The sequence below is a fragment of the Pituophis catenifer genome, unplaced genomic scaffold, assembly GCF_029215685.1.
Source record: "Pituophis catenifer annectens isolate HBS135680 unplaced genomic scaffold, rPitCat1.0.hap2 SCAF_3, whole genome shotgun sequence".
NCBI classification, from domain to species: Eukaryota; Metazoa; Chordata; class Lepidosauria; order Squamata; family Colubridae; genus Pituophis; species Pituophis catenifer.
Window position 1 is genome coordinate 1,646,957 of NW_027256883.1, and position 26,874 is coordinate 1,673,830.

The window sequence follows — 26,874 nt, forward strand, 5'->3', positions numbered from 1 at the left end:
TCACTTAATAGCTGTCTTGCTTAGCCACAGAAATGTTGGGCTCAACTGCAGTTGTAAGTCAAGGACTAACCTTTAAGGTTAGGAAGAAAGGAGGGGTTTTTCTGTGGGGTCTACAAATGCAGCTGTGCAGCTCAGGACGATGACATTATTTTTATCCTTTTAAAAAAATACAACAGGCAAGCCAAAAAAAAAACCCCAGAGTGTCCCACTCAGCCTGCGCGAGGGGCTGTAAAGGTTATCCCATCATCACTAAAGTCTTGGTCAAATATGCACAGTTTTGGTCAAATTTGCACAGTGAGTGTCTCGTCCAGCCTTCGGTTATTTTTTTCCCAAGCTGCATTTTCTCTGTGACCAAAAACCAAGCGTGCAGGTCCTTACGTCCAGTTGCCGAATGCCTGGGAAGGGTCACTGCTAACAGCTGGCAAAAGTTTAGGGGTTGTATATAACCCATTGCTGTCCATCAGCCGTCCTGTCATGCTTTTGACAGGTCTAATCATCTGAAGATGTCCAGCTTGGTGGGCAAGGGGCCTCCAAGTCCTGTGTGTTGAGCAACAACATCGGAGGGAGGAAGAGAAAGTGGTAGGGATCCCTTTCCCGCTTGGGAGTGTCCTGGAGGAATCTGATTGATCACAGTGAGAAGCAAAACGCTGGCCTAAGGTGACCCTTTCTAGAAAAGCTCTTAAGGTATGCTATGCTTTCTGATTTGAAGGTGAGTTTGAGGGACCCTCATGAGTTGCTCCACAGCCTTTCAGAGAACAATGGAGAATGGGATGGAGATGACCAACAACGAGAGGGCCGAACATGTCCCAAGGAGTAACCACAAGGTCATAACTCTCGTTGAACATAGACGAGTCCTCTCTGCAACCCGTGGGATGGTCCACCAGAGGTCACATGTTCCTCCACTCAAGGTCCTGAACTTAAGCAGACAGTGGTAGGAGGAAGTCAAGAAAACCGCTCCATTGGGGGCAGTCCAGTCACCCCAACTTCCATAGCTCCACTCAGCAGTGGATTTCGTACGCTATCTGAGGCTGGAGCATCAGTCCCTGGTTGGCGAAGAGCTCGCTGCCTTCTTGGGGAGCCGCCTCTTCTCCTTCCAGAGTCTGAGTCGCTTGGTCTTGCAGCTGCTCCGGGAAGACCCCTGCCAGGCCTTGGGGGTCCTTATAGGTGGCAAAGAGGGGCTTGTTGCGGTCAATGACAAACATTTCGTGGCCCCTCTCGTCTCGGTACTCCTCCAGCTGGGCGAAAGTGGTGGGCCCGTCGGAGTAGTCGTTGACATACAAGATGTTCTCCTCCTTCTTGGCCTTTTTCCGCTTGCGGTGTTTCCGGTAGATCATGATCACCAACAGGAGGGCCACGAGGGCCAGCAGGGAGATGGCCACGGCGATGGCAGTCTGCGTGGCCATGCCCAGGGCGTGGAAGTCCATGCTCTCCATGTCGTAGAGAGGTTCCTGGCTGATGTCTACCGAAGCCGGGTAGCCCTGCGATTGTTGCTGCTGCTGCGAGAGGTTCACCATGAGGTGGAAGACCACCCGGGCCATCCCCCCGGGATTGGAGGCCTCGCACTCGTATTTCCCAGCGTGGGACACCGTCACGTTGTTGAGGAACAGCATCCCGCTGCCGGTGTCCGACTGCTCGAAGCGCTCCCCGACGCTGCGCTCTCTCAGCTCAAAACTTCCACTGGGCAGGTGGGTCCGGCTTCCCCTGGAACCCCCGGCCCGCCAGTGGGCCAGTTTACGCCAGGTCACCAGCGGCTGCGGGTAGCCCGAGGCCTGACAGGAGACGCGCAGGTCGTCACCCAGCCGGGCTGTGACTTCGAGGGGCTGCACTTGCACAACCGGAGGGATGCAGATCAAGCTGTTGCCGGAGACGTCGGCGAGGCTTTGGTAGGCCAGGCGGGGCGGCTCCGAACACTCGATCTTCTTGTCCTGGGGACTCAGGAGCCTCTGGCCTTCCTCTCGGATCCAGCTGCTGAGCCAGTGAAGAGCGCAGTCGCATCGCCATGGATTCTCTGCCCGGAAAAGAAAAACAAGTATCTCGTCAACAGAAGTCCACTGGAGGCTTTTAAGAAAAGACTGGACAGTCACTTATCTGGAATGCTATAGGGTTGAGCAGGAGCTGGACTAAAAGACCTCCGAGGTCCCTTCCAGCTCTCTTCTGATTGATTGATTGATTGGAGGTGTCAGATGTTCCAGATCTCTCTCGGTCTTTTCTGCTGAGATATTTCCCCACCTGACTAAAGGACTTATTTATTTATTTATTTATTTATTTATTTATTTATTTATTTAATTAATTAATTAATTAATTAATTAATTAATTTGTATACCGCCCTTCTCCCAGAGGGGACTCAGGGCGGTGAACAGCCAAAATTAAAAAACATACAAATACAAAAGTTAAGATAATTAAAAAAGAATTAAATCATTAGCTTCCCAATTTAAAACCCCCAAATCCATAAAATTTAAAATCCCAATTAAAAACCATTTAGGCTAGGACGGCTTGGTGGAATAAAAACGTCTTCAGGGCTTTACGGAAGGTCCGGAGGTCCGGGATCAATTGTATTCCAGGAGGCAGCTCGTTCCACAGGGCGGGTGCCCCCACAGAGAAGGCTCTCCCCCTGGGGGCCGCCAGCCGACATTGCCTTCTCCTTTCCTCAACTTTTCTTTCGTCCAGGAGGACTACCAAGGGTCACTTTGGACATACCTGTCAGCCTCAGCACTTGCAGACTGATGAGGGGTCTCAAAGTCACCCGGCTGATGGTGCGCAGGTTGTTCTTGCTGAGGTCCAGCAAGGCTAGCGAGGTGAGTCCGGTCAGTGCTTGGTCCTCCAGAGACTCGATGCTGTTCTCTTGCAGGTGAAGTTCCTGGAGCCTCTGCAAAGGGAAAACGAGAGTCAGCAGAAGGACCCTTCAGCTGTTCCGGTCCTCCCCCCTTGTATCTTAAAACAGGGATCTCCAAACTTGGCAACTGTAAGACTTGTGGACTTCAATCTTTTTTATATCATGACAATCAAAACAGCATCCAGTTTTGGTCACCACGATGTAAAAAAGATGTTGAGACTCTAGAAAGAGTGCAGAGAAGAGCAACCAGGATGATGAGGGGACTGGAGGCTGAAACATACGAAGAACGGTTGCAGGAACTGGGCATGTCCAGTTTAATGAAAAGAAGGACTAGGGGTGACTCCAAAGAAGAAGGGGATCCACCTATTCCCCAAAGCACCTGAAGGCAGGAGAAGAAGCAACAGGTGGAAACTAATTAACCAGAGAAGCAACAGAACTCTGCTTGCCTCCAGAAGTAGTGGATGCTCCATCACTGGAAGTTTTTAAGAAGAGATTGCCCAACTATTTGTCTGAAATGGTATAAGGGCTTCCTGCCTAAGCAGGGGGTTGGACTAGAAGTCCTCCAAGGTCCCTTCCAACTCTGTTATTCTTCTTCTAACTCCCAGAATTCCCCAGCAAGTCCACAAGTGGCCAAGTTTGGCGACTCCTGTCTTAGAACATGAAATTGTAGGGTTGGAGAGGACCTTTGAGGTCTTCTAGTCCAACCCCATGCTCGAGCAGGAGACCCTGACCTAGACGATTCTGGGCAAATGGTTCTTTAATCCTTTCTTAAAAGCCTCCAGTGATGGATCACCCATAACCCATTCTGGAGGCAAGTTGTTCCACTGGTTAATTGTTCTGTCAGGAATCTTTTCCTTAGTTCTAAGTTGCTTCTCTCCTTGATTAGTTTCCATCAGTTGTTTCTTGTCCTGCCCTCAGGTGCTTTGGAGAATAGCTTGACTGCCTCTTTTTTGGGGCAGCCCCTGAGATATTGGAAGACTGCTATCTTGTCTCCCCTGGTCCTTCTCTTCATCAAACTACACATAGCCAGTTCCTGCAACTGTTCTTCATATATTTTAGCCTCCAGTCCCCTAATCATCTTTGCTGTCCTTCTCTGCACTCTTTCTAGCATCTCAACATGGTTGAGTTATCACCTTTAAAGCGCTCCATGGCATGGGACCTAGTTATCTTCGAGACCGCCTGCTGCTACCGACGGCCTCCCATCAATCTGTGCGCTCCCACAGAGAGGGCCTCTTCGGGGTGCCATCAGCCAAACAATGTAGGCTGGTGACCCCCAGGGGGAGGGCCTTCTCTGTGGGGGCACCTACCCTCTGGAATCAGCTGCCCCCAGAGATAAGGAGAATCCAAGAACCTCGGTGCCTTCCGCCTTGCCCTTAAAACCTTCTTTTTCCAGCAAGCCGGGCTGGCCTAACACTTTTTAAAATGTTTTTAATTGTTTGTTATTGTTTTTAATCATGGGGCCAAATTTATATATATCTTTTTAATTGTATTTTAATGTTTGTAGTTTAGGCTTTTACTTGGCTGTTCACCGCCCTGAGTCCTCAGGGAGAAGGGCGGTATACAAATTTATAAATAAATAAATAAATAAATAAATAAATAAATAAATAAATAAATAAATAAATATCTTTTTTATATCGTGGCATCCAAAACAGGAAGCAGTATTCCAAGTGTGGTTCTACCAGTCCGCTATATACAGAAGTATAAAGGAACGCAGCCCATTAAGATTGATGGAATATTGATTTATACAAACCAAGACTTAGTTCAATGCATAAACCTGACATCAGCCTCGGTTACCCAAAACAAGGTGTCAACTCTGTCGCTAGCCTGACCGGAGCCATCTTGGAGGCTTCGGTGCTGCCACAATGGAGATGAGGGAGAGGGAGGGGGGAATAGAGATAGTTGGGGTTTTGTAGCCAAAACAAAATAGTTTCCCCTAAGAACCAAGGACATCCCCACAGGTGGCTGAAGAGAGGAGGAGTGATGTTTCCAAGCAACCGGACGGCACCTTCATTGGACCATGTGACTGAGTGTTTGGGAAAGGGGGAAAACTTTTAATTAGGTGAAAACCGCAGGAACCTTCAGAGTCGGTTTTCACCAGCCTGTGCCAATATGATATATCCAATAAATGTGTTTTTTGAGGAAACTGCTTGCCTTGGAGTTCTGTTTGCTATGGGTGTATATAATTGCAACTCTGTGCAATTAGCAAACCATACACAGGTGCAGTAATTTAGAATACTCTCCCCTGGTGACCTCCTACCAGTGGACCATAGAGAGTATTTTAACTTATTGCATCTGTGTATGGTTTGCCAACTGCACAGTGGCAGAGAGGGTCAACGTCATTGCCCAGAGGATCATTGTCTGCCCTCTCCCCTCCTTGGAAGAGCTTTATAGCTCCCGCTGCCTTAAGAAAGTCCAAAACATTCTTCAAGATCCATCTCATCCTGGATCTCAGCCTTTTTTTTTTGAACTATTACCATCCGGCAGACGGTACAGGACAATAAAAACAAGGACAAAGAGGCTGAAAAACAGCTTCTATCCCAGGGCAGTAACTATATTGAATTCTGCTGTTGTTTTGTTGTACGAGGTGCAATGACAATAAAGTAAAGAGTAAAGTAAAGAGTAAAATGAGAGTAAAGTAAAGAGTGAAGTGAAGTGAAGTGAAGTGAAGTGAAGTGAAGTGAAGTGTATCACTTGGAATCCTGACACAAAGCTTACAAATTGCCAGATATTGTTGTTTGTGGAGGCTGAAGGATCTCCGACCCCATTTCCCCCTGGACCGCCAAACAGCCTCACCTCCAGTTCACAAAAGGTGAAATCCGGGAGACGGGTGATCTGGTTGCCGGAGAGATAAAGGACCCGCAGGTGTTCCAGGCCTTTGAAGATGCTGCTGTTGATCAGATGGATCCGGTTGCCGTTCAGCGCCAGTTCCAGCAGCCGATTCTGGTGGTGGAAGGCGCCGGGCTCCAGGGCGGAGATGGTGTTGTTCTGCATGTAGAGATACCGGAGATCCAGAAGGGAGGCCAGGTCTTGTTGGCGGATCTGAGTGATGCTATTGTCCTGGAGGAAAATGGTCTGCCCAGCCAGGGAGGGAGGGAGGGAAGGAGGGACAAAGGCCAGAGTCAGTCAAGGGTGGGACGCAGTTCAGTGGTGGGATGCCCCTGGTTCGCACCGGTTCTATAGAACCGGTAGTAAAACCGGCGTGAGGCTCCGCCCACTGACCCTGACGTAATCAAAATGCTTCTGCACAACCCTGATGCATCCCTCAATGAAATCGAGTTTGATACCTCTATATTCTATATTCTATATTTATTGTGGCCCGTCAGCAGCCTGTGCAGCTAGTAGCTGATTCCAACAGCGAGGAGGCTGGTGTGGTGCTGTGCCAGCAGCCTGTGCACTCGAGTCAGACAGTGAGGAGGCTGGAGAAGATGTGGTGCCAGAGGCGGGGATTCCGCCAGGACCTTCAGAACCTCCAGAAGCTTCCATGGGTGAAGAGGAAGAAGAGGAGGAGCCTCTTCTCGATGCACGGGCGCGCAGAGCTACCAAAAGGCAGGAGTGGCTCCTCAGGAGGAGGTCTCCTCGAGAGTAAGGCTTGGGGCTAATTGGCCACTCCCTTAGCCTATTTAAGGAGGAATGCCAGCAATTTGCAGGGAACAACTTCGTTCACATACTTTCATGTCTTGTCTTGCTTATCTTATCAGCTTCCTGCAAATTGCTTCTGGGCATTCTGCCAATCACAGTAAGCTTTCAGTATTATTCTTTGAATTCTTGGCAGCTGTTAATGCAGTTAATTAACAGCCTTTGTTGTAAAAAACTGGTTTATTTAGTAAACTAAGGTTTGAACAGACTTTGTGAGTGCTGCGTTCTTTGGGATCCGTATCTGGGGCAGAACAATATTCTATATTCCACATTCCACATTCTATATTCTATATCAGTGATGGCGAACCTTTTCGGCACCGAGTGCTGAAAAGGTCGCACGGAAATGTCATGCATGCACCCGTGTGCTTGTTGGGGTCCCGCTCTGGAAAAGCCGAACTTCCGGGTTCTAGCGAGCATGACCACCCGATGATCAGCTGGGTGGCGCGCATGCGCAGGCCAGTTTTTGGCACTGCCGCGCATGTGAAGGGATCACGCTCTGGAAAAGCTGAACTTCTGGGTTCTGGTGCGCATTTGCACCTGACAATCCGCTGGCCGGTGCACATATGCATATTGGTTTTTGACACTGCCGTGCGCAAAGGACAGCTGATTGTCATGCACACATGCGTGCCAGTAACCCGGGTGTGCCAGGTGACATGGCTTTATGTGCCACTTTGGGCACGCATGCCATAGGTTCGCCATCACATGTCTATAGTCTATAGCTGTGATGGTGAACCTATGGCACGCGTGCCACAGGTGGCACACGTAGCCATATTGATGGGCACGCGAGTTCAGGTCCGGCGCTGGCCAGCTGATATTCAGGCCTTCTGGGTCCACCAGAAGTAGGGAAACAGACTGTTTTCTACCTTCGGAGGACCTCAGGGGTGGTGGGGAAGGCCTGTTTTTCTCTCTTCCCAGCCTCCAGAGCCTTTCTAGGAGTCTGGGGAGGGTGAAAACGGCTTTCCCCCCAGAGGCCCTCCGGAGGTCGGAAACAGCCTGTTTGCGAACTTCCAGTTGGCAAATGGGCCATTTCCAGCCTCCAGAGGGCCTCCAGGGGGTGGGGAAGGCCATTTTTTGCCCTCCCCGGACTCCTAGAAAGGCTCTGGAGGCTGGGGAGAGCAAAAAATGGGCCTACCATGCCATCGCATGCCAGGAGCGGGGGGAGGTCGCATAGAATTATGGATGTGGGCACATGTGTGTGACCACCACCCCCACTCCTGGCACGTGATGGCAAAAAGGTAAACCATCACTGGTCTATAGTGTCTATATTCTATTAGGCACTGGTGGCCTCACCTGGGTGGTGGGGGAGATGCTCCCTGGAATGTCCTTCAGCCCCAAAGAGCCACACTCCACCGTCAGGCTGTAGCAGCGGCAAGGCGCGGGACATACATGCGCCTGGAACACCAGGAGCCCGAGCAGCAGGAGGCAGAGAAGTGGAGCCTTCGCCGGGGCCATCCTAGAGCAGCTGCAGGAAAGAGAGAGAAATAAAGAGAACATTGCAACAGGGCTCCCAACACAGGAGAAACCGAGGCAGGTCACCCCAAGATGGCCGGACGGTACCCTTAAGGCAATCCGGCGATGATGAGGATCGTTCAGACGATCTCAAGAGGGCCTAACCCGTGCACTTCCTCCTGGTAGTCTTTGACTCCAACCCCATCCTGTCGTGTACAGGTAGTCCTCGACTTTCGGCCACAATGGAGCACAATGGAGCCTAAAATTTATGTTGCTAAGTGAGACATTTGTTAAGTGAGCTTGGGCCCGTTTTACAACCTCACTTGCCACGTTTGTTAAGTGAATCACTGCCGTTGTTAAGTCAGTCATACAGTTGTTAAGCGAATCAGGCTTTCCCCCATGGACTTTGCTCGTCAGAAGTTCACAAAAGGGGATCACGTGACCTCCGGGACATTGCAACCGTCATAAGTGTGAGTCAGTTGTCAAGCACCTGAATTTTGACCACCTGACCATGGGGATGCGGGAATGGTCGTAAGTGTGAGAAACGGTTGTGTTTTTTCCAGTGCCGTCATAACTGTGAACGGTCACTAAATGGACTGCTGTAAGTCGAGGACTATCAGTCTCTGAGCAGAGCTGCTGTAGGACAGCAGCTAAGTTACAGAGGTCTTCAAACTTGGCAGCTTTAAGACTTGTGGACTTCAACTCCCAGAATTCTCCAGCCAAGGTTGGAGACCCCTGACTTAGATGACCCTTCTGTTCTCTTCCAACTCTATCATTCATAGTTGGCTGGAGAATTCTGGGAGTTGAAGTCCTCAAGTCTTAAAGCTGCCAAGTTTGAAGACCTCTGAGCTAAGATGTTCAACGAGGACATGGTCATCCCAGGCTCAGGTTCTTCCTTAGCCACGGATGCCAGTTGGGTGAACTGGACAACTCCTTCTCCCTCTTGGCCCAGCTCATCTCCCTACGTTATTGTAGGACAGGGATGGGGAAGCATCGTCCTCTTACGACTTGTGGACTTCAACTCCCAGAATTCCTCAGCCAGCTGTGTTGCCCCTTTGAAGATTTCTGGACCCTAAGCCCTCCCTGGGCTCCCCTGCCCACACACACGCATGGATGCCCAACCCCCGCACATGCATGCCCAACCCCCGGACATGCACCCCCTCACACATACGGAAGTGTCTCCTGCATTCTCCCGGTCCCCTGTGCATGCTCAGCAGAGACCTGAAAACCAGCTGGCTGGCAGGAGGTATGTGGAGCTGAGCTAAGGTGATGGCTCATGTGCCCTCAGAGAGGGCTCTACGTGCCACCTGTGACACGTGTGCCAGAGGTTCGCCATCACAGCTCTAGGGCAACCCTCAGCGAAAGTAGGGCAACTTATCAAATTTGCAGATGATACTAAGCTGGTGGGAATAGCCAACACCCTAGAAAATAGGCTCAAGATCCAGATGGATCTTGACAGACCTGAACCCTGGACCTTATCTAACAATATGAAATTCAATGTAGAGAAAAATAAGTCCTACACTTAGGCAAGAAAAACCAAAAGCACACATGTAAACTGGGTGAAACCAGGTTTCTTAATAGCAGTGACTGTGAGAGGGATCTGGGAATCTTAGTGGCAACCAGCTAAATATGAGCCAGCAGTGTGCAGCAGCAGCCAAAAAAGCCAATGCAATCCTAAATTGCATTAACAGAGGGATACAATCAAGATCAAGGGAGGTACTAACACCACTCTGTAAAGCCTTAGTAAGACCACACCTAGAGTACTGCACCCAGTTTTGGTCATCACACTGTAAAAAAGATGTTGAGACTCTAGAAAAAGTGCAGAGAAGAGCAACCAGGATGATGAGGGGACTGGAGGCTAAAAATATGAAGAACGGTTACAAGAACTGGGCCTGTGAAGAGAAGGACCAGGGTAGACAGAATAGCATCTTCCAAGATTTGAGGGGCTGCCACAGAGAGGAGGAAGGGGATCAAGTTATTCTCCAAAGCACTCGAAGGCCAGGCGAGGAATCATGGATGGAAACTGATCAAGGAGAGATTCAACCTGGAAATAAGGAGGAATTTTCTGACAGTGAGAACAATCAACCCATAGAACAGAAGTTGTAGGAGCCTCATCACCAGAAGCTTTCAAGAAGAGACTGAACTGCCATCTGTCAGAAACGGTGTAAGGTCTCCTGCTTGGGCGGGGGGTTGGACTAGATGACCTGCAAGGTCCCTTCCAACTCTGTTGATCTGACCAAAGTTTAAAAAAAAGAAAAGAAAAAAAAGAACCTGCAGTATGGAGACCCCAGGCTCACAGAGAGCTTACAGATATCTGGGTTTAAGCCCCTGAGCCTCGCCAAGGGGCCTGTTAGCTTAGTAGGGGCAATGGCTCTTCTACCCCACCGCCTGAATCTTCCTCTTCTTAAACTCAACTCTTTGCTTTAAGCCCCCCACCCCACCCCAAAGTCCTCTGAAACGCTACCGCATCGGCCTGCCATTGCGCCTCAAGCTGAGCCAAGAGGCTGGAGCGATTGAGGTTGGTTGGCATGGCGCCCAGCCCAAGCTCCATCACGTGCTGGGTTGGCACGCTGGCACGCTGAGAGCCAAATATAGAACTAAAGCAAGAGAAAGCAGAAGGACAAAAGGACCCCTCAGTCAGGACATCGCTTTCAGAACAACAGAAGAACAGAGTTGGGAGGGACCTTGGAGGTCTTCTAGTCCAACCCCCTACTCACGCAGGAGACCCTATTTCAGACAAGGGGCTGTCCAATCACCTATGGAGGTCCTCGGTCATCCAGGACAGAGTTGTCACGAAGGTGCTTTTTTTTCAAGAGGCAACTGGACTTTCTGGTTTTTCTTTGAAGACATTTCGCTTCTCATCCAAGGAGCTTCTTCAGCTCTGACTGGATGGTGGGGAATGGAAGGATTTATACTCCTTGCAGACAGATGGAAATTTGCGTCCTTTTAGAGGGTCCTTGAGGCCACTTGGAGGCCACTAAAAGGATGCAAAGGACCAGCTGTCTGCAAGGAGTATAAACCCTTCCATTCCCCACCATCCTGTCAAGAGTTGAAGAAGCTTCTTGGATGAGAAGCAAAGCATCTTCAAAGAAAAACAAAAAAGTCCAGTTGCCTCCTGAAAAAGCACCTTTGGGCAGCTGTCCAATCTCTTCTTAAAAGTGATGGAGCATCTAGAACTTCTGTTCCACTGATGAATTGTTCTCGCTATCGCAGTGTTTCTCAACCTTGGTAGCTTGAAGATGGGTGGACTTCAACTCCCAGAATCCCCCAGCCAGCAGCGCTGGCTGGGGGATTTTGGGAGTTGAAGTCCACCCATCTTCAAGCTACCAAGGTTGAGAAACACTGCGCTATCGGGAAATTCTTCCTTAGTTCTCGGTTGCTTCTCTCCTTGATGAGTTTTATCTGTTGCTTCTTGTCCTGCCCTCAGGTGCTTCGGAGAATAAGTTGACCCTCTCCTCTTCTTTGGGGCAGCCCCTCAATATTGAAACATTTCCCCCTGAATTAGGCGAGGATGAGTCTTGCAGCCATCGAGGCCTCCATGCTTGTCGTCCCAATGTTGACCCAAAACTGCCTTCTTGTGGCAATCAACACAACGCCAATCCTTTTGATTGCCAATCCTTGCATTTCAAGGAGGATTTAAGGAAAGACTCATTCTTCAATTCCCTCATGGCTCGTTCCTTGGTTAACGCCATCTGGGTGTCCGGTTTCGATGCTATCTCAAAATAAAGGAATTTCCAAACTGCCGATCTTTTAAGGAAATTTTCTCTTTATTGAGCATAGTGATCTGTCCCTGGCTCTTTCGCGGTCAGTACTGACCTTTGCCCCCCAATCCCTCCCTTTCCGATCCCCAATTCTCTGCGTCTCATTGGTTATCTTCCAAGCCACTTTCCTCATCCCTTCTCCGTCAGATCACAGGAATGTCTCCCTCCTCCCATCTCCGAGGAGACAGAATCTTCAAAGGAATTAAGTAGGCAAAAGTTCAAGCTTCTCCTCTCCTTATATATGTCAGTGCTAGGACGCCGACACTGGGTTCCTAGAATCCCAGAGTTCAGAAGGGCATGGGAGGGCATCTAGTCCATCCTCTGCCCAGTCAGAAAACCTCAGATCTTCCCTGACCAATGGCTGTCCAATCTTTGTGTGAAAACTTCCAGTGATGGAGCCTCCATATCTCCAGGAGGGAGGCTGTTTCACAGCTTCGGAAATTATAGAATAATAGAGTTGGAAGGGACCTTGTAGGTCTTCTAGTCCACAGTGAATGAATTGCATCAGTTGTTGAACATAAGCTAAACCCAAATCCAATAGAAGAGAATACCTATATATCCTCTCCAGCAACCAACACCCAGGTAAGCAGGGATTAATACCAGACAATCTAGCAGAAAACAATACCCTAATCAAGGAATTACCAAGTAGAAAACCATATCCCCACCAACATTGCCAGGACAGGCTACTGTACATAAACAGAGCAAGCCCCATATATACACCAGCACTGATGATGTTACCTACTTGGGTAATGAAACATCTGCCACAAAAACAACCACACTCAGAGGGCACCTACAATCTTCATTCTCCTCTCTGCAAATCTCACTCCCTTCTAGCATGGATGATATTATCTAGTTGGGTCATGAAATGTTTGCAAGCAAAAACCAAGCTCAGAGAGCACCAAGGACTCCATAAGCGCCAAGAAAATAATATATTGATTTACTGCCCATATGTGCGCTCCCTCTGCCTCAGTTCCCCCACTTGAAAGCTAGAGCAATATCAAGCTTTCCGAAGGGCTTCTTCCAGTGGGGTTCAGAATCTCTAAAGACAAAACGGCAATCAGGACACTTGGGGGCCCTTGCAAAAGAGAGGCAGATACAGCGTGTGATTTACGAGATTATGATCCACTCTGATCCTCCAGGGATAGGGCAGGATTACGTGCAAAACCGATCAGCCTCTTCATCACAGGGGCTTATCAAGAATACTCTTTCTGAGATTACCATGGATCAAGCACGACGGCGAGTCATTAGCAAACCCCATCACGGGGAAAATATCCAGAGTGACCTTGAGTTTTAAAAGCTGGTGGTGGAATTAGGGGAGAAATCCATTGGCAGGGATCTCCGTTTCCCCCCCACACACACATACACACACCATGCAGACCCCCAAACGGGGTGGGACCTCAACACACCAGATTTCTCGATTTCATGCTGAGCAGAGGTGGGGGACAGACAAGCATCTGCAAGCCAAGTTCCCAGGGGAAGCCATAACTCCGTTTTTGCAAGAGAATATTTAAGAGAATGTTTAAAGGGCTCTTCCATAGCAGCCCAGCTATGACTTTCAGGAGCTCCTCCAAAGGAACCAAGCATCTCCCAATTGGTTTCCTACAGAACGCAGGTAGTCCTCGAATTACGACCACAACTGAGCCCAACGTTTCTGTCGTTAAGGGAAGACATTTGTAAAGTGAGTTTTGCTCCCCCGTATTACGACCTTTCTTCCCACGGTTGTTGTGAATCTGGCTTCCCCGTTGACTTTGCTTGTGAGAAGGTCGCACAAGGGGGGAATCACGTGACCCCGGGATGCTACGACTGTCATAAATATGAATCAGTTGCCAAGAGTCTGAATTTTAATCACGTGACCATGGGATACTGCAACAGTCATATGTGTGAAAAACGGTCATAAGTCACTTTTCTCAGTGCCCGTATGACTTTGAATGCCCTCTAAATGGACAGTTGTAAGTCGAGGACTACCTGTACAGGATAACAGAGTTGGAAGGGACCTTGGAGGTCCTCCAGTCCAACCCCCTACTTAGGCAGGAAAAAACCCTACACAGGTAGTCCTTGACTTATATCCGCAATTGAGCCCAGAATTTCCGTTGCTAAGCGAAACAGTTGTTAAGTGAGTTTCACCCCATTTTACGGCCTTCTGGTAAGCAGACTCAACAGGGAATCCAGATTCACGTCGCAACCATGTGACTGCAACGATTCAGTTAACAACGGGGGCAAGAAAAATCGTAAAACGAGGCAAACTCATTCTACAAACGTTTCACTTAAGCACCAAAAATTTGGAGCTGAATTGCGGTCATAACCCGAGGACTAGCTGTATTTTGTGAACCAAGAACAGGGAACATCCGTTGCTTCTGATGGCAGCAGCCTCTGACAAGCAAGGCCCTTCTCTGAATGCAAATGCATTTTTTTTTTTAAAAAAAAACCCAACGTTTTAATCAAAGCTGGAGCAAGAAAATCAAGATGGGTTTTGTCAAGGAAACTGTGACTGGCGTTTTTATGACGCACCACTGGCCAGATCTACCTGGAGCCTCCTGTGTAGAAGCCAATGTGGGAAGCCCCACCACCCCCCGCAGAAGAATGAAATATTTTAAAAAATATTAAAAAGGCGGAATGTTATATTTCCCTAAAGGAGAAGCATGTTTCTAAAGACAGCAACTCAGAGCCTGTAGTACAGTGGACTAAAGCACTTAACATCTGCTGCTTGCAATTACTGCAAGTTCGAATCTCACCAGGCTCAAGGTTGACTCAGCCTTCCATCCTTTCAAAGGTAGGTAAAATGAGGACTCGGTTTGTGGGGGCAATAAGCTGACTTTGTATAAATATACAAAAGGATGAAGGCTGTTGCTTAATGCATTGTAAGCCGCTCTGAGTCTCTGGAGAAGGGCAGCATATAAATTAAAGCAAAAAAAAAAAGAGCCCCAGCTCCCTGCCCCCAAGCAGATACTAAGCGGAGGCCAGCTTTTAGAAAGGCAGATTTGGTAACCCATTACTCCCTGCAGCAACGTCTGGACAATGGTAGGGTTAGCCCTCAGCCACAATAAGAATTGCCCAACAAGCCCCCTTCATTGCATGAGCCCAAACTTCAACCAAACTTCATCTCAGACAAACTCCTAAGATTTGCACATGGTCCCATGGGAGTCTGACAACAGTCAATAGAATACATGTTCTTGCACAGGAACAGGAAGCTCAAGGGCAAGGCCCAACAGAAGGTATAAATAACCCTCATTCTCAACTCCATGTGGTCAGTTACCCAGAATCACACGTGCTTGGTGGTTCTGCTTTATCAATAAATGGACCCTCTTTCCATCAGCCTCCAGCCTCCATTTTGTTTTTTCCCCCGGCTTGGAACTGAACCAGATGGATATTTCTTCCAACACCAAGATGTCGCCCAGGTGAACTGCAGGAGAGGATTTTAAAGCCAAAAAATGATGGGCTACAGAACCTTAAAAGGAAGAGCCAGAAGAATAATCTCGTGTGCATCTACTGATATTTCAAGGCAAGAGGCTGAATTTTTATGGGCAGGGGGTCTCCAAACGTGGCCACTTTAAGACTTGTGGACTTCAACTCCCAGAATTCCTCAGCCAGCATACGGGAGCTGGCCTCATGGCTGGATGAGGAATTCTGGGAGTTGAAGTCCACAAGCAGTGTTCTTCAACCTTTGTTGGAAGAAAAATCCAGGTCCAAGCCAGGAATAAAATGGAGGCCAATTGGAGGCCAACTCACACACACACACACACACACACACACACACACAGCATTCTGGGACAGCTGACAAAATGGAGTTGAGGGTAGAATGGGTTTTTTTTTATGTTTTCTCGATTCCATGGGGTCGTGTAGGGGTCATGGCTGGCTCTACAGGCAAAAGAGGAAATGCAAATCCTAGGTGTTTTGTCGGAACTAATCTTGTCAACCTTTGGCTTGCTTAACTGTGTTGCTTATCTGGAGTTTCGGTCTGACCCAGTCTTTCTGAATGGATTACCCAATCTGCATTTCTAAAAGCTGGCCTCCTCAGTTTCTGCTTGGGGCAGGGAGATTGGGGCTGATTTCTGCCTCCCTTAAGGTTCCCACCCCCATTTCTTTTTTAGGGGAAATATTCTATCCCGCCTTTTTAATATTCCCCAAAATATTTCATTCTCTAGGAGAGTGGGTGGGTGCCAGTTTGACACCTCTGTTCTACACCTTAGCTACTTTAAGATGTCTGGACTTCAACTCCCAGAATTCCCCAGCCAGCAGAGCTGTGGTCCATTGGGGTGAGGGATGGAGGAAGACGAGGGGAGGGGTCTGTGAAATTCACCTGGCACAGACAAACCTTGTCAGCGCAGGTGGAGGCCCTGCTGGCTGGGGGATTCTGGGAGTTGAAGTCCACCCATCTTCAAGCTACCAAGGTTGAGAAACACTGATCTAGGCACCTGTAGCCCCTCCAGAGTCACGAGTTCTGCGTGCTCACACATTCACGCCAGTGGTGGGTTTCTACTGGTTTGCCCCGGTTCAGACAAATCTGTAGCGGCGGCGGCGGGAGGCTCCGCCCAACTGCCCAGACATCATCGAAAATGCTCTGTGCACACGCAGAAGTGCCGTGCGCTACCGATAGTGAACTGGTAGCGCTGGGATTTGAAACCCACTACTGAGTCACATCCTTGGGAACCATTGCAGGCAGTCCTCAACCTACGACGGTTCACTTAGTGACACTCATTTTTCAAAGTTACAACGGCACTGAAAAAAAGTCACTTATGACCAGTTTTCACACTTATGACCGTTGCAGCATCCACGTGCTGCAAAATTCGGGCACTTTGGCAACTGACTCATATTCATGACGATCGGCAGAGTCCTGAGGTCACGCGATCCCCTTTTGCGACCTTTCAACAAGCAAAATCAAGGGGGGGGGGAAGCCGGATTCGCTTAACAACCGTGCGACTAACTGAACTCAGTCATTCACTTAGGGACTGTTAGTGAGAAAGATCGTAAAATGGGGCAAAGCTCTCTCACTTAGCGACAGAAGTTTTGGGGCTCAATTGTGGTCGTAAGTCGAGAACTACCTGCAAAACTAAATTCTCCTGAAGTCTCTCCATACAGATTTAGGACCTGATTCGTCACAATTTGCTAAATCACGTGGCTGAGTTTAATTTGATTTCATTCCATTTAATCTGACGGGAATGGAATTTTATTCTTACTGATAAAATCAGTAACCTCTCCCCCTTTGAATGCCTCGCTTCAATTAATTATCCTTTTTGTCTAAATTACTGTATTTATTGTAAAACTTTAAGGCCAAGAAAGTCTAAGCCAGTGTTTCTCAACCTTGGAAGCTTGAAGGTGGGTGGACTTCATCTCCCAGAATCCCCCAGCCAGCAGAGCTGGCAGCCAGCAGCACTGGCAGCGCTGGCTGGGGGATTCTGGGAGTTGAAGTCCACCCACCTTCAAGCTTCCAAGTGTTGAGAAACACTGCTCTAAGCAAAGAAAACAAACAAAACAAAACAATTGTTTTCAAATTGTTTTGAAAACAATCAGCAGAAATCTTTACAATTAATTCTCCACCATTTTGATTTCCACGAACATCAATAAAAGCCACACAGGATTATTCACGGCTCAGCCACCCAAAGCATCCCACATTTGTAGGCCCATATGGTGAAAAAAATCTCCACCAGAACACAACAAACAGAGTTTATTCTACACATGACAATTGTCGGAGTGTGTAAGTCACCTAAACTCCAAACCTCGGTTTAATCAACCGCCGTGCCCAATTCCCACGATCCAAATTTTAGGCTTTGCGAAAGCCAGTTTCTCTCTTCACTTTGATAATAACTTCCCTCCTTATTTCACCGAGTTTTTCACTGAGTTAATGAATGATCAAAACTTGCAATTTGATTTAAATGAATTTCACCCGCCCTTTCAATGCAAAAGCCTCTAAAAAGGTACTCCTTGACTTATGACCGCCATTGAACCAAAAATGTCCATGGATAAGCGAAGCAACTCTCAAGTGAGTTGCGCCCCATTTTACGACCTTGCTTGCCACAGTCGCTAAGCGAATCACTACCGTTGCTAAGTGACTCATGCAATCGTGAAGCGAACCCGGCTTCCCTTGTCGACTTCGCATGTCAGAAACTGGCTGGGAAGGTTGCAGAAGGGAATCCTGTGACCCTGGGACACAGCGACTGTCATAAATGTGAGTCATAAATTTTGACAGCATGACCATGGGGATGCCGCAATGGTCGTAAGTATGAAACATAAGTCATAAGTCATTTTTTTCGGAGCTGTTGTAACTACAAACGGTCACTAAATGAACTGTTGTAAGTCGAGGACTACCTGTTCTGAACCCCATCCATGCCCAGAGGCCAGAAGAAGCCTGGATGGCAGAGATGCCACCTTGGAGCGCATCAACTGTTGGGGACCAGCCTTGGGGGTGCCGTGAGGATGGGCATCTGGCCGGGACCTTCTACTTCCAGGTGCTTTGAAGCCGGCTCCCTCATCCCAGAAGGGGCCCCAGCAGCTCTGGGGGTCCCAGAAGCCCCCCAGGATGGCTTAGGGGCACCGCAAAGCGGTGGAACTCCCCACTACAGACAAAAACAGGACCACTTGGTGAGGGAGTCCCCCCAATGTTTCCTGCCTGAGCAGGGGGTTGGACTAGATGACCTCCAAGGTCCCTCCCGACTCTGTCCTTCGGTGACTTCGGTGATCTGTTATGCTATTGCATGTCTTCCCTTGGGTGGGGATGATGGGCAAGGCTGGGCTTCCAGGGGGCAGGGAGGCCAGGCTTTGCTCCAGCGCTGAGTCCGGAGCTGCGGGCAGAGGCGACCCTCCCCAGGCGCCAAGGGGGCTCCCTGGGCACTTGGCCCACCCCGTGCCCGCTGCCTTCTGGTGGCCGGGAGTCCCGGCGGCCCATCGTCTGCCTGGGCGGCTCCCCCGGCCCCCTCCCTCGGGGAGACGCCCCCGGCCCTGCCCGCGCCGCCCACCCCGCGGCGGGCATCGCCCTGCCCGAGGCAGCTCCGGGACCCCGCCGCTCACCTGCCCCGCCCGGCTCTCCATGGCATCGGCGGCCTCGCTCCGGCTCCGCTCCGGCTCCGGCTGGCTCGCCTGGGAAGCCAGCGAGTGCCCGGCTCTGCCTCCCGTGCCAGCCGCCGCCGCCGCCCCCCGCCCGCCCGCTGACGTCAGCGCCGCCCCCTCCCCGCCGGGCACCCCCCGCCTGGGCAGCCACAGAGAGGGGGGGAGAGACAGGGGCACGGGTGAGAGATGGGTGGATGGGTGGATGGATGGATGAATGGAGGGAGGGAGGGAGGGAGGGACAGGTTCATGGATGGACAGATGGACGGATGGATGGGTGATTTGAGAAATGGATGGGTGGATGGATAAATAAATGAATGCATGGAGGGAAGGAGGGAGGGAGGGAGAGACAGGTGCATGGGTGGACGGATGGACCAGTGAGAGATGGGTGGATGGATGGATGAATGGAGGGAGGGAGGGAGGGAGGGACAGGTTCATGGATGGACAGATGGACGGATGGATGGGTGATTTGAGAAATGGATGGGTGGATGGATAAATAAATGAATGCATGGAGGGAAGGAGGGAGGGAGGGAGAGACAGGTGCATGGGTGGACGGATGGACCAGTGAGAGATGGGTGGATGGATGGATGAATGGATGGATGGATGGATGGGTGAATGGAGGAAGGTAGGGACAGGAGCATGGATAGACAGATGGATGGATGAATGGATGGGTGGGTGATTTGAGAAATGGATGGATGGATGGATAAATAAATAAATGAATGCATGGAGGGAGGGAGGGAGGGAGGGAGAGAGAGACAGGTGGATGGGTGGATGGATTGGCATACAGATGATAGATGGGCAAATGGATGGGTGGGTGGGTGGATGGGTGAATGGAGAAATGGATGGATGGATAGATAGATAAATAAATGCATGGCTGGATAGAGGGAGGGAGGGAAGATCAGGTGCACAGGTGGATGGATGGATGGACAGATGGACAGTTGGACAGATGGAAGGATGGATGAATGGATGGATGAATGGATGGATGGATGGATGGATGGATGGATGGATGGATGGATAGAGGGAGGGAGGGACAAGTGCACGGGTGGATGGATGGACAGATGGAAGCATGGATGGATGGATGAACAGATCGATGGATGGATGGATAGAAAGAGATAAAGGCATGGCTGGATAGATGGAGGGACAGGTGCACAGGTGAATGGACAGTTGGACAGATGGATGGATGGATGAACAGATCTATGGATGGATGGATGGATGGATGGACAGTTGGACGGATGGATGGATGGATGGATGGATAGATAGATAGAGGCATGGCTGGATAGATGGAGGGAGGGAGGGAGGGAGGGAGGGACAGGTGCACGGGTGGATGGATGGATAGATGGGCAGATGGATGATAGGTGGATGAGTGAATGCATGGATGGACGGGTGGACAGATGGAGAGGGATGGATGGAGGATGGATGGGTTGATGGAACCACCTAGAAAAAAAGCAAGGCTGCCTTTGGGACCACTAACTCCTTTCTGCGACCCCCTCACTCCCCCAGCCTGGTGCCAACCTTGGGGTGGGGGCAGGGCTTAGTTCAGGGTTCAGTGGGGCTGCAAAACTGGGGAGAAGCGATCGTCTCCAGACTCCCACCTGATTTAGCTGCACAGCCATCCCTTCAGCTCCACAGACCCCCCCAAGGGAGGACAATTCCCGAGTTCACAGCCTCCTGGGGTGGGAATCAGCCTGAAGGACATCTAGTCCACCCCTCCTTTGTTCCTTAACAGCACCCCAACCACCAAAGTCCTTCATCCCAGACTCCAATTTCCCTTGGTCCTTGCCTGTTTTAGGCACAGTGTTGGGCCCTACCAAACCAGAAGCCCTGGTCTTATTATATATGTTTCTTTCACTTTCACCTGTTGGCCTTCTGAGAACGGGCCCAGGTACCCTGATTCCACCTTCTTGCTTATTTTCATACCATCGGAAACTGTGGAGTTTCATCAGTCAGGGACCCCCAAGGGTCATCTAGCTCCCCCCTCTGCAATGTGCGGGCAAAAGCAATTCAGCTGTTTTTCCAGCCTCCCTTCCTTAAACCATCAAGGAAGTTGCTGTAGCAGCTGTTATATGATAGTGCTTAGCACGCACTCCAGAATTAATGCACACACAGTGCCCTCCCCCCCAAAATAAGGGACTCAGCAATTGAATTGCTAAAATAAAACAGGGTTATGTTTAGAAAGCATTTTAGGATAGTGATTGCACATTAGGTGGCTCAGTGTCACTGGGTTTTGTAGTCCCATGGGCCCAGAAGGCAAAGCTGCCACAGAGCAAAATGCATCTATCTATCTATCTATCTATCTATCTATCTATCTATCTATCTATCTATCTATTTTCAGACGCTCCAAAAACAACTATCATTTTTCACTTGAGGAAAATAAAAACAAAATCAATCTAGCTACAGAATACTGTGTATGCTATAATATATTTCCTATTTGACCCGGGAGCCGGTATTTGAGAATTGCGGCTTAAAGGGAATAAAAGGTTGGACTAGCTGATCTTAGAAATCCCTTCTAACTCCACAATCCAAAAAGTGAATAACTTGATGGAAGGAGGAAAAAAATCAGGAGGAGTCCGGATGTACCTTTTTCAAGTAATCAATTTTATTTCAAAGGCAAACCTTTGGTGAGGAAATGATGATTTTTTTTAAAAAAGCTGCCATAGCATACTAAATAACTTTAAGATGTGTGGACCAGCTCCTAGAATAGGAGGAGGAGGAGAAGGAGAAGAAGACGGAGAAGGAAAAGGAAAAGGAGAAGGAGAAGGAGAAAAAGGAGGAGGAGGAGGAGATAGATAAGGAACAGTGGGAAGAGAAGAAGGAAAAGGAAGGGAAGGAGGAGGAGGAGGAGGAGACAGATAAGGAAGAGGGGAAGAGGAGAAGGAAGAGGAGAAGAAGGAGAAGGAAGAGTGGGAGGAGGAGGAGAAGAGGAGGGAGGAGGAGGACTGTGGGGTCCTTGGTGCTCTCTGAGCTTGGTAGTTTTCTTGCAGACGTTTCATGACCCAACTAGGTAACATCATCAGTGTTAGATTGTGTACCCCAGTATTGGGGTTTTTGGACAGCAGGAGGAGGAGGAGGAGGTAGGGGTGCCCTCGATGCTCTCTGAGGGTCCAAATCTGGTTGTTTTCTTGTAGACATTTCATTAACCAACTAGGGAATGTCATCAGTGCTAGAATAGATTGGGTTTCCTCTTTGTTTATATACAAGTGGCTTGCCCTTTCAGCATGGGGATGCTAACACAGTTGTTAAGTGTGAAAAACAGTCATAAGTCCCCCTTTTTCAGGGCTGTTGTAACTTTGAACGGTTACTAAATGAACTGTTGTAAGTTGAGAATTACCTGAATGGTCAAGACAGCTATATCTCTGTTACCACGGTGATATATTTTCTCTCCTCTTGCTAGTGCACATCTGCATATTGCAAAAAAGATAATAAAGACAAAACAAAACCCTGAATTGCACAACTGAGAAAGGGCTCAGCCTCAGATGCTCCACTGCGGTGTGTGTGTTTGTACTGCATCCAGGTTTGGTCACCACAATATAAATAAGGGTGTTAAGACTCTGGAAAGAGTGCAGGGAAGAGCAACAAAGATGTTTAGGGGACTGGAGGCTAAAACATATGAAGAACGGTTGCAGGAACTGGGTATGTCTAGTTTAATGAAAAGAAGGACCAGGGGAGACACGATAGCAGTGTTCCAATATCTCAGGGGCTGCCACAAAGAAGAGGGAGTCAAGTTATTTTCCAAAGCACCAGAAGGCAGGATAAGAAGCAATGGAAGGGAAACTGATCAAGGAGAGAAGCAACCTGGAACTAAGGAGAAACTTCCTAACAGTGAGGACAATTAACCAGTGGAACGGCTTGCCACCAGAAGTTGTAAATGCTCCAACACTGGAAGTTTTCAAGAAGAGACTGGGCAGCCATTTGTCTTAAATGGCATAGGGTCTCCTGCTCAAGCAGGGGGTTGGACTACAAGACCTCCAAGGTCCCTTCCAACTCTGTCATTCTGTATTTTGTACTCACGTGTACAATGGAACACCCGTCCAGAAGCGTTTTCTGCATTGTGAATTGATCAACTGCGCACAACAGAAAAAACTGTTCAGATACGTTGCAATCAAAGCCAAAGGCGTCATTGGTTCCTGGATCAATTTGTTAATAAAATTCACTTAGGACGGATGCTATTTTTATAGGAACAATTTCTCCAGGGAAGAACGGACAGATTGCCCGTGGTACCTTCAGGTCATTATTAAAGATTTATCTTCCTTTTCTTTCTTTCTCTCTCTCTCTCTCCCACATTGACAGACAGGCGCAGGTGAAAATATAAACCAAGTAAAAAAAAATTATGGTGTTAGAAGCGGATCTATTTGTCTCCAGGAAAAAAAAAAAGCTTTTGGATCAATTCATTTGACTCACCACAATAAGAGCATTTTCAAATATATAGCTTTTTTATTTTATTTTTTTTTTAACTGGAAGCTGGTTTTGAATGGCTCTTTATTACAAGGACAATCGCAACAGGGTTTTCTCCCTGGCACAAAAGACGAAGCATGGAGACAATGCTTTGAAGGCCACTGGTTCAGAGGATCAGGCTTCTGACAATCCCTTGTTCTCTAGAGCCTGCAAACATTAAGGAAGGATTTGCTCCATTCTGTCTCTCTCTGGCTCTTTTGTCACATCACTGAGATTTCTCTCTCCGTGGAGTATCTCTGGCACAATTCCTCCTCTTGAAAAAAAAAACTCTTTTCTTTGGCACACGTTAGATCTGAGAGCCAAGCCAGAGAAGCAGTGCAGGAATATAAGAAGTGAAGTGAATGAATCCATAAAAAATTAAGATTAACCCAATACTCATTTTCTGAATGTTTGAAACCTTAGTAGTAATATTTCTTCAAAGAGACCGTCCTATGACTAGGATTATATTTTGAATTATTCCCCCATTTTGACCTGCAAAAATTATTGCTTAACTAATAATAATAAACTTCAGTAAAATTCCTTAAAAAGGACATACAAAAAAGATGTGGAGACTCTAGAAAGAATGCAGAGAAGAGCAACAAAGATGATTAGGGGACTGGAGGCTGAAACATATGAAGAACAGTTGCAGGAATTGGGTAGGTCTAGTTTAGTGAAAAAAAGGATTGGGGTGATATGAAAGCAGCGTTCGAACATTTCTAACAACTGAAAGCCAGCAGAATAATATTTTTAATTAAGGTTAATCATACGATGAATGGCTAAGGGACCTAGGTATGTTTAATCTAAGGAAGAGAAGGTTTACGGTAGACTGATAGGATCTTCCAATATTTGAGGGGCTCTCACAGAGAGGAGGGGGCCAACCTATTCTCCAAAGCCCCTGAAGGCAGGACAAGAAGAAACGGATGGAAACTAATCGAGAAGCAACCTGGAACTAAGGAGAAATTTCCTGACAGTGAGAACAATTTTAATCAGTAGAACGACTTGCCTCCAGAAGTTGTGAATGCTCCAACACTAGAGGTTTTCAAGAAGAGACTGGACAAGCATTTGTCTTAAATGGTATAGGGTCTCCTGCTCGAGCAGGGGGTTGGACTAGATGACCTCCAAGGCCCCTTCCAGCTCTATTGTTCTGTAATGTTCTGTTCTGTTAAATAAAAGAAGCCACACTGAATTCTTTCTTGCATTCATTGGCTGAGGTCATCCTGGAGGGATTTTAGAAAGCTAACTAAAAAATGATGATGATGATGATGATTTTTGCAGCTCTCTGTAATTTGGCACTCAGGTAGGCTCAAACAAGGCATGGCCTTGGTTTTATATTGTTCCTTTTTTAAAATTTACTTAATGGCGAATGTTTATTACCATTTTAATGACTTCGATGGATTTTATCTTGTAAAAAAAAACAATTCTTCAGACTGATTGAAGTATATAAAAGAAAAATACACATTTTGAGATAACCAGTTGATGGATAGAAACCATGCATGGAATAAAAGAATGAGGAATGAACATCGCCAGACTGCTGGGAAAGGTGGAGGAGGTGGGAGATTTCTGGTCTCAAAAATGAGCTCCTGCCAATCAATGAAGCCCCCTCCCTCGCTAAATTACCTGCAGGGAACTGTTCCTTGCCTGCCTTGCTCTCTCTGTCTTCTTCAGACTCAGTTTCACCATCCGGCCTTGAAATTTCTATTTTGGTGCCTTCGCTAAGTGCATGGACAGCACTTAGGAATACAAAATACAGAATCACAGAGTTGGAAGGGACCTGGGAGGTCTTCTAGTCCAACCCCCTGCTAAGGCAGGAGACCCCATACAATTTGAGACAAGTGGCTGTCCACTCTCTTCTTGAAAACCTCACTGATGGAGCAGCCACAACTTCTGGTGGCAAGCTGTCCCACTGGTTAATTCTTCTCACTGTCAGGAAATTTCTCTTTAGTTCTAGGTTAGTTCTTTCCTTGGTAACTTCTTGTCCTGCCCTCACGTCCTTTGGAGGTCAACCCCCTCTTCCCTATGACAGCCCCTCCAATATTGGAAGATGCTATCATGTCACCCCTTCTTCTCTTTGTTAGACTAGAGACGTTCCCAGTTCCTACAACTTGCAAAACAAAGGAAATGTACAGCTCCAAGTGATCCCTTTTCCTTATGTGGCTCGGTGTCTCTGAAGGCAAAATGGCAGCCCCCACGGCGTGACTGAGGCCTTGCCCTTCTGTGCACGCCCTTTTTTGAGCCCCTCCTTGCAGACCCCTTGCCAGCCAGCAAAAGCTGAAGTTCAGGATGCAGATAGAAAAGAGCCTTGGTAGTACAGTGGTCTAAAGCACCCTGTTATTAAGACCAGCTGCCTGCAATTACTGCAGGTTCGAATCTCACCAAGGCTCTAGGTTGACTCAGCCTTCCATCCTTTCTAAGGTAGGTGAAATGAGGACCCAGTTTGTGGGGGCAATAAGCTGACTTTATATAAAATATACAAAAGTATGAAGGCTATTGCTGAGCGCATTGTAAGCCGCCCTGAGTCTCCGGAGAAGGGCGGCATATAAATCAAAATTAAAAAAAAAAATCACCCTGAGAGCAGTGCATGAAGGAGCTTGTGGATGCACCCCAAAACAGATCAAGGATGTTTTGACTGCATTTGAGCATCCCACAGTAGGTGGGGGACCTTCAGGCAATCCCCCCATCCTGTGGACATAACTGCTGGTCAGGTATCAGGGGTGAAAGATCACATCCATATATGAAAGTCCAATTAAACTGACTTTATTGCTGAAAGCCCATGCACAGGAATCGTCTCATCGAACGCTGAGCATCTGCTTGGAGTTAGATAAGCGTCCACGAAATTCAAGCGAGGTTGGACTCAGTTCGCTTGTGGCTACGTAGGGATTCTAGACTGGTTCCTCTTTTGACTCCGCCTCCGGGTTCTGCCACTCCTTCCTCTTCGTCAGGGTTGTTCTCAATGTCAGCCGAAGACCCTCGGGTTCTCTCCGCAAGGAAGGTTACCTTCTCCCTACCTGCCATCTTCAGAAACTCCCGCTCCCATCGCTTCCTCCGCTAAGGTGGGCGGACGGCTGGCCGTCCAAGCAATGCTAAGCCTTGTGCATAAATGTGCGTCTCCTTGCATACATTATTTAGGTCTTTTTACTCTGAGCCAAACATCTCACTGTGGTTTGTTTTGGAGGCATGCCAAGGAGCATCTGAGGGAGGGCAAGGTTGCCTGGCACCGTTTGCTCTTTCCTGGAGGTCTGGAGTCAAGGCTAGAAATAGATGTTCCTTATTCAGACATGCATGCCGGGGGGGCGGGAGGGGGGTTGTTGCCAGACTCAGAATACCAGGCAGCTTCTTCATTAAATGCTTCTCCAACCCTGCATTTGCTATCAGTTGTCGTCCTCCCTCAATCCAGATTAACCGCTGGGTTAATTAAATGGTTGCATTTCAAAAAAATTTTACTAACGGTTCTGTGGGTGTGGCTTGGTGGACATGGCATGGCTTGATGGGCGTGGCAGGGGAAGGATACTGCAAAATCTCCTTTCCAACCCCACTCCAGGGGAAGGATACTGTAAAATCTCCATTCCCACCCCACTCCAGGGGAAGGATACTGCAAAATCTCCTTTCCAACCCCACTCCAGGGGAAGGATACTGCAAAATCTCCATTCCCTCCCCACTCCAGGGGAAGGATACTGCAAAATCCCCATTTCCTCCCGATCAGCTGGGACTTGGGAGGCAGAGAATAGA

At 48.4% G+C, this 26,874-nt stretch overlaps 1 protein-coding gene across 1 annotated transcript; it reads right to left on the reverse strand.

Moving 5' to 3' along the window:
• Positions 1–998: 998 nt before the first annotated feature.
• On the reverse strand, positions 999–26,182 carry LRRC24 (leucine rich repeat containing 24). Its single transcript, XM_070939661.1, has 7 exons — positions 26,154–26,182; positions 18,682–18,859; positions 10,360–10,496; positions 7,760–7,931; positions 5,627–5,905; positions 2,698–2,866; positions 999–2,008 (listed from the first exon to the last, which is right to left on the reverse strand). The coding sequence occupies exons 1-7, from the start codon at positions 26,180–26,182 to the stop codon at positions 999–1,001; spliced, it is 1,974 nt and encodes a 657-aa protein (XP_070795762.1).
• Positions 26,183–26,874: the final 692 nt, after the last annotated feature.

What these genes read in the sequence shown, in the direction of transcription:
- LRRC24 (XM_070939661.1), bottom strand. Translation starts at nt 26,182, where the DNA reads ATGGGAGCGGGAGTTTCTGAAGATGGCAG. An exon ending in GCGTTTCAGAGGACTTTGGG is followed by an intron (nt 7,932 to 10,359) that starts GTGGGGTGGGGG and finishes TCTTTCCTGCAG; the next exon opens with CTGCTCTAGGATGGCCCCGG. An exon ending in GCATCTCCCCCACCACCCAG is followed by an intron (nt 5,906 to 7,759) that starts GTGAGGCCACCA and finishes CTGGCTGGGCAG; the next exon opens with ACCATTTTCCTCCAGGACAA.